General features: G+C 42.5%; 1 protein-coding gene across 1 annotated transcript; it reads right to left on the bottom strand.

The window, feature by feature from the left end:
- Positions 1 to 534: 534 nt before the first annotated feature.
- LOC137501054 (ejaculatory bulb-specific protein 3-like) lies at positions 535 to 10,295 on the bottom strand. The gene is made up of 2 exons (XM_068227931.1): positions 9,892 to 10,295; positions 535 to 798 (listed from the first exon to the last, which is right to left on the bottom strand). Exons 1-2 carry the CDS (start codon positions 10,091 to 10,093, stop codon positions 614 to 616), a joined length of 387 nt encoding a protein of 128 aa, XP_068084032.1. The 5' UTR covers positions 10,094 to 10,295; the 3' UTR covers positions 535 to 613.
- Between the last annotated feature and the right edge of the window lie 294 nt (positions 10,296 to 10,589).

Here is a 10,589-nt window from a genome sequence, read left to right as displayed (position 1 = left end):
TGTTTGGAGACGCCGAGGTGCCGGAATTTAGTCGTAACAGTTAAAACGTTAAGAATACGGTAGGATTACCTAACTGACGGAAAATCGCAAACATATCCTTCTACCGCTGCATCCCGTGCATTCGTCTATTTATGTCATTCCACGCCATCTGTCCACTGACAGCTCGAAACAAACCACATAGTCGAGCATCTCTTCTCCTTACTCCCAAGTCTTCCCAGCCCAAAGTTTGCAACGTTTTCCTAACGCTACCTTTTGTCGGAAATCACCCAGCACAAACCATGCTGCTTTCCTTTGAATTTTTTTCCAGTTCTCGTATAAAGTAGTCAGAGTACCAGAGTACCAGAGACTTGTACTTTCTCTCGTTTACATCCTTACTACAACCCCTAAATACTGTCATAACAATGTGAAGGGATTTGTAAACTTTACAATGAATATCATTCCTTCAGTTCATTTTCGAACAGACAAGACTTCATTGTTTATTCGAATATTTGTGGATGTAATGATGACTTGGAGATAGAAATGAATCAGATGCAATTGAAACTAATAAATACTTTATTAAGTGGCATGGTGCAAGGTGTTAATAAATACAGATGAAGTGTGGATGAGGAAGTCTTCATTCGCCCTTGAGGAACTTGGAGAAAGCCTCGTGATGCTCACCCTTGGGGTCATACTTGTTCTTGATCTTCTCCCATTCCTTGGGGTGCTTCTCGATCGTACTCTTAGCCAACTTGCGGATGATGTTCTTCTGAGCGTCAGTGCACTTGGAGCAGTTAGTTCTTAGGGCTTCAGGCAAGTTCTCTGAAAGAAGGCAAGACACATGGTTCATTAGTATACAGATCTGTTCAGCAAGAAGATATAAAGATGTCCGCCTCTGTGGTGTAGTGGTTAGTGTGATTAGCTGCCATTCCCGGAGACACAGGTTCGATTCCTAGCTCTACCACGAAATTTTAAAAGTAGTACAAGGACTGTAACAGGGTTCATTCAGCCTCGGTAGGTCAACTGAGTAGAAGGGATTTCGATTCAATTTCTACCTCAGCCATCCTCGAAGTGGTTTTCCATGGTTTCCCATTTCTCCTTCAGGCAAATGCCGGGATGGTACCTAACTTAAGGCCACGGCCGCTTCCTTCCATCTTCCTTGTCTATCCGTTCCAATCTTTCCATCCCCGACGAGGGCCCTGTTCAGCATAGCCGGTGACGCCGCCTGGACAAGGTATTGGTCCTGCTCTCCAGTTGTATCCTCGTCCAAATGTCTCACATTCCAGGCCACTGACCTTGAGGAGATAAAGATTACTTTCCTGACTATGTCCGAGAGAATAACCAACCCTGGGTGATAAACGGATTAAGTAAATAATAATAATAATAATAGCATGTGGCCTCCGAAGAGGCCTGGTGCATATCTTTCGAGCTGACGCACTACAGGTGACCTAAGCGTCTGTGAGTGTTGGGCCCTCCCTGTGATGAATTCTAATGATGAAGAGGGCACGCATACCCAGGTTCCGGGCCATCGGAATTAACCAATGAAGGTTCAAATCCCGACCCGGCCGGGAATCGAACCTGAGACTCCCTGGACCAAAGGCCAACCATTTAGCTATGGAGCCGGAGAATTCGTGTCGTGATCAATAATGATTCTCTTTGTGAACTACGACAAAATTAATTAATATGGTTACACTACGTTTATTTTCATGACAATCAAGTTGTATTCTATTACAAATTTTGAAATTGTAAGCCAATTATGATCTACATCGCCCTTGCGTCTAGAAAAACCGCTATGTGATATTTCAGCGTAGAACTTTGACCAGAAAGGTTTCGTCCTCTAAGGTTCAGTATTGCGTGCACCGTGTCAAAGAATTTCCCTTCTGTGATAAATGTGTTGCGGGTCAGTATTTCTCCTGCGAACATTGTCACTTAGAGGTATTTTGAGGCGCAACAATGATAAATATCATGTACCAACTGCTATCTGTGGTAAGAGGCTGCCTAGCCGTGGTGGTGTTTGGTTCACCCTGAACGACGCGCACTCGATTCCTCATCAAGATGTCGAACAACGTTTTAAGAAACGAGATTTCCACTTCTGAAGCGGCACATGACCGCGAGTTTCACTCAGCCTACACCAATATTGAGTACAAAGGCAAAGACCACTCTATCTCACTTAGTGCCAAGGTTACAGAAAGTAGAAGTCTTCACGTTCCACTCCCCCAAGAGCCTTCATGGCCTGTACTATTATATTGTTATCTAACATTTAGTATCTGCCTGGTACAAGTAAATGGGGATAACGTCTAATTCGACTAAGGTCTCGCAGTCACCCCGATACACAACGAAGTGTTGTACGGCACCCTTAGCAGAATGGCCAGCGTAGTGACGTTAAGTTCGGGGGGCCTCGGGTTCAATTCCAGGCTGGGTCACGGATTTTAACTTCATCTGGTTAATTTCTCTGGCCGAGGGAACTGGGTGTTTGTTGTGCGTCGTAAATGTTTAAGCTCAATTCATCGAGTCGATTTATAATTAATAATAAGAAAAATACACAATTGTAATTGGCTGCATGGTCGATATCGCGAAGTCGTTCACTGCTAAAAATCACCAGAGAACTTCACTAGGAACGTCTCTGAAAACAACGTTTAGCAACAGGCTAGTAGCAGGGAGCGGTACATCTGAGAGCAATGACCAACAGTAACTCTTCGACCGATGTGATCTGAATTGACGTCATAGAATTAATTAATCTCCTCGCTCGATATTCGGGTTATATATGCCCTTCATATACTGTATTGGGGCCGATGACCTTCGATGTTAGGCCCCTTAAAACAACAAGCATAATCATCATCATCATATACTGTAATTTATCTCCCTTAAATATTGCCATCACCGGGCGAGTTGGCCGTGCGCGTAGAGGCGCGCGGCTGTGAGCTTGCATCCGGGAGATAGTAGGTTCGAATCCCACTACCGGCAGCCCTGAAGATGGTTTTCCGTGGTTTCCCCATTTTCACACCAGGCAAATGCTGGGGCTGTACCTTAATTAAGGCCACGGCCGCTTCCTTCCAACTCCTAGGCCTTTCCTATCCCATCGTCGCCATAAGACCTATCTGGGTCGGTGCGACGTAAAGCCCCTAGCAAAAAAAAAGATTGCCATCTAGTTTTTATAGCTGCCTCCGTGGATCAACGGTAGAGTGTCCACTTCAGGATCCCAAGTTCGCGGGTTCAATTCCGGACGAAAGGAGGTCAGAATTTTGGTACTCCATGCCTAGTGATGTGAAAAATTTCACAGAAAAATTAATTGGACTGAATTGCAGTTACCTGAGAAATATTTTACTCAGTGGATTAGTGGTATAGTGTCGGCCTCCGGATCACAAGAGGGTTCAAACCCGGCAGAGGTAGTCGGATTTTTGAAGGGCAGAGAAAGCCCATTTGACACTCCATGTCGTACGATGTCGGCATGTAAAAGATCTCTGGTGACACATCTGATGTTTACCCGACAAAATTTGTTAAAAACTCAGCCACAGACGCCCAGGAGAAATTCGGTTTACTTTGACATTTAACTGGCCTAGAGTGAAACACAACGTTAAAATTGACGAGCAGGCAGCCAGATGGTGTAAAATTAAAACGCTTGTACACGGCAGCTGACGCAGTACGATTATCATTATTTAGTTACAATTACAAATAACTTTTACAAGTAATCAGTAAAATAAGCTTGGGTGGAGCTTTAAAAGTAGGAAATATCTTAATACGAAGATAAACGTGGAATTCAAGGGGGAAATTTTGGGCAATAACTCGCTTATATGAAGAAGAGTTTGGGATTGGATAATTTACCAACAAAATATAGGGAATCTTTCACGTCGGCGAGAGCCCTAAATTCAGATCAGTGGTGTTTGATTAATTACAATTACTTCACAGAATGCCAGTCTTAAGGATATTATTGATATTAGTTTGGCTATGGGGCTGAAATTATACCAAAGATTGCAAAGAAAGGTATATCTCTTAATTTTGTGTTTTAGCATAGTTATTATATACATGGTTAACTAGGTACGTTTACAATAATTTTTCCAATTTTTATTTATTTTAGGTAATGACTTTTAGCTTTCAAATAATTTTTAATAAATAAATCAATTGATAAATCGATCAATCAATCATCACTAATGTTGCATTTAGGTCTGTCGCCCAAGTGACAGATTCCCTATCAATTGTATACCTACTATGTCCTTAAATGATTTCAAAAAACTTGTCAGTTTATAGAACATTTCCATTGATAAATTATAGCATCTCAAATTTCTCTTGATATGAATGAATATTTGTCCCAATTTGTCCTCTTGAATTCTAGCACTACTGAATCTTATTCGTCTACTGATATCATTCCTCGTCATTCCTTCACTAACAGCTCAGAATATAACCCATTTATTTTGCAAAATAAGTGGTTCTTAAAATTCACTTAACTAAGCCTCTACCTGTTGGGCGAAAGTATATCTTTGCATTTCCTATATAAAGACACCCTTGAGGGGCACTTGATGGAATACCTGTTTTTAATTTTGAGAACACCCCCAATATGTACCTCATACAGCACTTGTGAAGCCACTGGTTCGTTGCCAAGCTCTGGATGACACTGAATATCGATTACGGGAACGTAAAGATTACTATATTTTACGATTACAGTTTTTTTTTTCAAGAGGTAAATTACGATAAAAAATTACATTTAAAAATGGTGACTATTACGAGTAAACATTAATAAGAAAGTATTCCTTATATGTAATACGATTACTTTTATTCATTCAGTTCCCAACTCTGTTCATGTCATTGTAGCTGACATGTTAAAGTTCTCTGCCTGTGCACTTAGTGTTCTTCTTCTTCTTAATCTGTTTACCCTCCAGAGTTGGTTTTTCCCTCGTACTCAGCGAGGGATCCCACCTCTACCGCCTCAAGGGCAGTGTCCTGGAGCGTGCGACAATGGGTCGGGGATACAACTGGGGAGAATGACCAGTACCTCGGCTAGGAGGTCTCACCTGCTATGCTGAGCAGGGCCCTTGTGGGGGAATGGGAAAATTGGCAGGGATAAAGAAGGAAGAGGGAAGGAATCGGCCGTGGCCTTAGGTTAGGTACCATCCCGGCATTTCCCTGGAGGAGAAGTGGGAAACCAAGGAAAACCACTTCCAGGATGGATGAGGTGGCAATCGAGTCCACCTCTAGTCATTTGAACTCCCGAGGCTGAGTGGACCCCGTTCCAGCCCTCGTACCACTTTTCAAATTTCGTGGCAGAGCCGGGAATCGAACCCGGGCGTCCGGGGATGGCAGCTAATCACACTATCCACTACACCATGGAGGCGGCGCACTTAGTGTTACCCGACAAAATTAAATTAAGTCAGCTATACGAGTCGCCAGGTAGGATTCTACTCTCATCGTTTAAAAGTAGCATAATCATAATGATGAAATTGTTACCGAGCTCGATAGCTGCAGTCGCTTAAGTGCGCTCCAGTATCCAGTATTCGGGAGATAGTGGGTTCGAACCCCACTGTCGGCAGCCCTGAAGATGGTGTACCGTGGTTTCCCATTTTCACACCAGGAAAATGCTGAGACTGTACCTTAATTAAGGCCACGGACGCTTCCTCCCCACTCCTAGCCGTTTCCTGTCCATCGTCGCCGTAAGACCTCTCTGTGTCAGTGTGGCCTAAAAAGCTTGCAAGAAAAAAGATGAAATTGTTAGGCAGGCCCCCTGGTTCGTACCGCTTCAGAAGTTCTGCAACTCTACAGTTCAGGCAAGAAAATTATTATTATTATTATTATTATTATTAATTATCTCATTTTTCCTCATTTAATAACGTGTGTAATGTAATGAATGAATTTTCTCCATTAATGAAAATGTTGCGTGCTGTACAACACCAGCAATTCATTAGTCTGAAGCATGTTTTACGTTGTTATCAATATGTTACATTAAACTACCAGGCTGAGTACTTTAGGAATTCTCGTACGTCGCAGTGGGCTTGAAATATCGACTGACATACGTGTGAATGACCGGAGAGAGGTAACACCATCTCACTCTTATTAATTAATAAGTACTAGTGGTAATAGCAGAGGTCGCTTGGTAGGCCAAGGCCTTTCGGGGCTGTTTGGCCATGTTTTTTGGCTGGTGCTGATGATTATTGGTCGGCTCCGTGTTGTAGGCCTGCCTCTTACCCGGAGGCCCCGGGTTCGATTCCCGGCCAGGTCAGGGATTTTTACCTGGACCTGAGGGCTGGTTCGAGGTCCACTCAGCCTACGTGATTAGAATTTAGGAGCTATCTGACAGTGGGATAGAGGCCCCGGTCTAGAAATCCAAGAATAACGGCCGAATGTTTCGTCGTGCTGACCACATGACACCTCGTAATCTGCAGGCCTTCGGGCTGAACAGCGGTCCTTTGGTATACCAAGACCCTTCAAGGGCTGTAGTGCCATGGGGTTTGGGGGGGGGGGTGATTATTATTGATTTCTGGGGCAAAATAGAACAAGAAGAATGCGAGTATTGTATGGTCCGATATATAAGAACTAATCAGGGAAAGAAATGTATATAACTCTGCATAATTTTAAAAACATTGTGGAAGTCTTAATTGAAGTATTGGAGACGTGCTCAAGATGTATTTCGTGTCCTAGTGCTCTCTGCTTCAAACAGTTAGTGTAAGGTCAACGAGACTGCAGTTCTATACAAAAATATCCACATCTTTGAATTCAGTTCGTCTCAAAATGCTGATTTACCGGAATGTGAACTTCAACCAAGCTATAATTTGGACTTCTTTCAAACGACAATTCATTGATAGACAAAGCGTGTTTAAACAGTCTACTTATTTAATCTGTAACCGCTACATTTTCTGAGATTATTATTATTATTATTATTATTATTATTATTATTATTATTATTATTATTATTATTATTATTATTATTAGACAAAAATTCGGCAGTGATTATTTCTTAAAAACTATATACGCTAGAGTGTAATATAACAAAATTACTGTCCCACTGTTGGATGACAACTGTAATAGCCCGATAATCCTATTGTCCTCATCAGCCCCATACTCAGAAACTAATTGTAATATTTACAACTAAACTGTAATTAAAATAATAATAATACTGTTAACAAAATTATTATATTTGAAAATAACTTACCGCGATGACCAAGTGTCATCTACAACTCTCTGCGTTCTCCAACACAAGGGTTCTGAAGAGTTGTATTGGCAAGTAAGTAATGTGAATTCGTGTCCTCGGCCGGAGTTGGTGCCGCTCCTTTTACGCACACCCACAATGGAGATGAGCTGCATGTACTTATTTAACCACATACAAGCCCTCCTGCCAATCTTAAACTTTTGGCAGTACCGGGAATCGAACCGAAGACCCCGAGGACATCAGCTAATAGTACTAATAGTTACACTACGGAGGTTGACAGTTGGACTGGTATTATATTTCTTTCGTATAAATTTATTACGGCCGATAATTTCATGTACACAGAGTGTCTGATAACTACAGCCCGGATATTTAGGCTGTAATAAGTTACAATGCAAACATGCTAAAGCAAATAACAATAATACTCTACCCGGACAACAGTTCTGTTATGAGATTTGCATAATCATTAGGGTGCCGGCTTATTAGAACCCCTAAGAGTTGTGTTATTCTCGCTACACTGCCGAAGAGCGGGTAGACAGCAGGAAGTTGGTTGCTGCCTAAAGATCCCAACTCCACAGTGATAACCTATGTCGATAAATAACAATAATAGTATGGCATGCAGATATTTTGATCTAGTACCATTGAGGCTATCTACATGTCAAATTCGACCGGAACTGTTCTGACTGAGGTATGGCTGAGATAATTTTTCCGATTAATCACCAAAAGTTTCATCGAAGATATTTTCCACGTTGACATTGCACTACACGGAATGCCGAAATGACTTTCATCCACTCTTCGCCTGTGTTGATATCTATGCTTGTAATAGAAGCCGAGATCGGCTATCCCGGTATTCACCTCAAGTGACACGCAAGCCATTGTATACATTATTATGCAGTCATAGTCAAGAAAGAATGAGAGATGGAAGAATAACAATTTTGTGTGAATTTAAATATTTGTGATGATTAGACACGCAATGTACAGTTTTGCGTTTCTTCTTCCTTTTTCGAAAACCTCACATAAAATGACTGTTTTAGATTACGGTGCTGAGTAAGTCAGATGGTAGAGCACTCTGGCTTTCTGGGACCAAGTTGATGGGTTTGAACTCGCGATCTGTCGATATAGAGAGATCTGAGTTTCGTATTTAACAGACTCGATTGTCGCCACTATCATCTTATACTCTTCGCCTGGTCTCCACAATGCGAAATCGTTAAAAATTGGTGGGAGAGGGAGGATTCATATTTCTACGAAAATTACAGCCACGTTTAAGTGTTTGAAATCCAAAATTGGAAACATTGTTAATAAAATGGCGATAAAAATACGACAAATAAAAGTAAGCTTGCATCAGCTACTAGTGCACAATGTTTACATTCTTCCCCTAAAAGGGCAGATCAGCCTCTTAGACGGTGACGCCGTCTCTGAGTCCAGGATATTTGTGGTGAAGGTGAGGAGATTGGCGGCCGTGGCCTATACTAAGAACTGTCCCGGCATTCGCCTTAGTGCACGAGAATGAAAAACCACAGAAAACCATTCTCAGGACAGCCAACGGTGGAGACCAGCTCCTCTCCGAATGCCGTAGAACCACAGTAGAGCTGTGGCCACCGCTCCCCTCTTCGGTTGGTCGGTCGGATTGCAGAGTTGTAGAACCACGGACCAGGCATTGCATCGACCGACCCACTTACATCAAAGAAAAATTCTAAGATGTTATTTCTCTTTGCTGTTTTCCTTCCCTGAGTAGATGTGATGTCCAGAGGTGATCCAGTTTTCAGCCAGTAACAAATCTCACAGTTTCAAAGGTTTAATTAATTAAAATTTAATTGTCATTAGGGACTTTAAAGTATTCACCAACAAACCGATTTCTTTCGTCTGTTTTGATGCTATGACCAACACTGAAATCACATTCACAAGCAGCAGTTGACATAGACATTGAACGCATTTTTCGTACTAATGCTTTCAGAACAACCAAGTAGTTTACAATTGCCATATATCCATTCTCATATTTGTATAAGAACTTATTTTACTGGTGTCCGCTTCTGTGGTGTAGTGATTAGTGTGATTAGCTGCCAACCCCGGAGGCCCAGGTTCGATTCCCTTCTCTGCTACAAACTATGAAGACGAAATCCACTCAGCCTCGGGAGGTCAAAAGATTAGAGGGGGTCCGATTCCCGCCTCAGCCATTCTTGAAGTGGTTTTTCGTGGTTTGCCACTTCTTCTCCAGGCAAATGCCGGGATGGTACCCTACCTAAGGCCACGGTCGCTTCTTTCCCTCTTCCTTGCCTATTCCTTCCAATATTTCCATCCCCCACAAGGTCCGTGTGCAGCATAGTAGGTGAGGACGCCTAGACAAGGTACTGGTTACCATGCCCAGTGATATCCCCGACTAAATGTCTCGCGATCCAGGAGGCGGTAGAGGTGGAATCTCTCGCTGAATCCGAGGGAAAGACCAACACTGGACGGTAACCTGATTAAATAATTATTATAATTATACAATCTGTTTTATGATTCTTCTTATCGTTTTATGATGAAAGGATTCTACCCTGTAGGTAATGTTAGTGGAGGGGTGCATTTGTGAAATAAAATTGTCGGTGGGGAAGAAATCTTTGCCCCTTCTCCCAGCAATTTTGCACCCTGCCGGTCTCCCGTATTGAACAAGATGTATATATTGTTACCTACCATATTGCGTTGTTGTCAGGAAGGGTATCCGGTCGTAAAACCGGCCTTAATTCCTATTATTTGCGATCCCAGACAACTGGTACAAAGAAAAAAAGAAGACTGAAATTACTTACTTCTGAACTCACGACCCTCAGCGGTGGCGCAAGGTGTCTCGTCCAACAGGCACTTGATGTAAGCCATGAGAGCTCTGTCATTGCTGATGATGGCGTCCACATCCAGATGGTCGTACTTGGTAGAGTAGGTAGTGCTGGGTGGTGCTGATTGGACCAGCAGCACCACAGAGGCTAACAGAGTCAAAGCGAGAAGAGCGTTCATCTTGCAAGCGAACAGTAGTGCACTGAGCTACAGACACGGCTCTTTATACCCAGGACGATTATGGTGTCAAGGTATTGCCAAAGGTAGGTCACCATCTTGCTCCAGTTGGCCACGGCGCCTTGACACTCGAGAAACACGTTTACCTACATCTCGATGTCACTTTCAACAACGCACAACATCGAGAAAGAAAGGAAAAGTACTAACGCGATCATGAAATGCTTTCAGTCTTTCCGCCTTGGATTACGCATGCTTCCTATTGTCTGCTAGCATAAAAAAGGCCACTGGTTCATTGCCTCTTGTGTGTGTTGAAAGGCAATTCTATCACAGTATTTCCTTTATGCGTGTGGTGAATGCAGTGAGAGCTTAAGAATAGCCATGTTTAGAAGCAAGCATTTCCAGTTCCTCTCAGCGCAAACATTCGTAACAGGACTATAATGGATATTGGACAAAAATGAGTCTTCAACTTGTTACAGATTTCTGTAGTCATAGAAGACTC

The sequence above is a fragment of the Anabrus simplex genome, chromosome 5, assembly GCF_040414725.1.
Source record: "Anabrus simplex isolate iqAnaSimp1 chromosome 5, ASM4041472v1, whole genome shotgun sequence".
Taxonomy (NCBI): Eukaryota; Metazoa; Arthropoda; class Insecta; order Orthoptera; family Tettigoniidae; genus Anabrus; species Anabrus simplex.
Note: the sequence above shows the minus strand (reverse complement) of the source record. Positions and strands in the feature narration are given on the sequence as shown.

What these genes read in the sequence shown, in the direction of transcription:
- LOC137501054 (XM_068227931.1), bottom strand. Translation starts at nt 10,093, where the DNA reads ATGAACGCTCTTCTCGCTTTGACTCTGTTAGCCTCTGTGGTGCTGCTG. An exon ending in TGAGGGTCGTGAGTTCAGAA is followed by an intron (nt 799 to 9,891) that starts GTAAGTAATTTC and finishes GCCTTCTTTCAG; the next exon opens with AGAACTTGCCTGAAGCCCTA.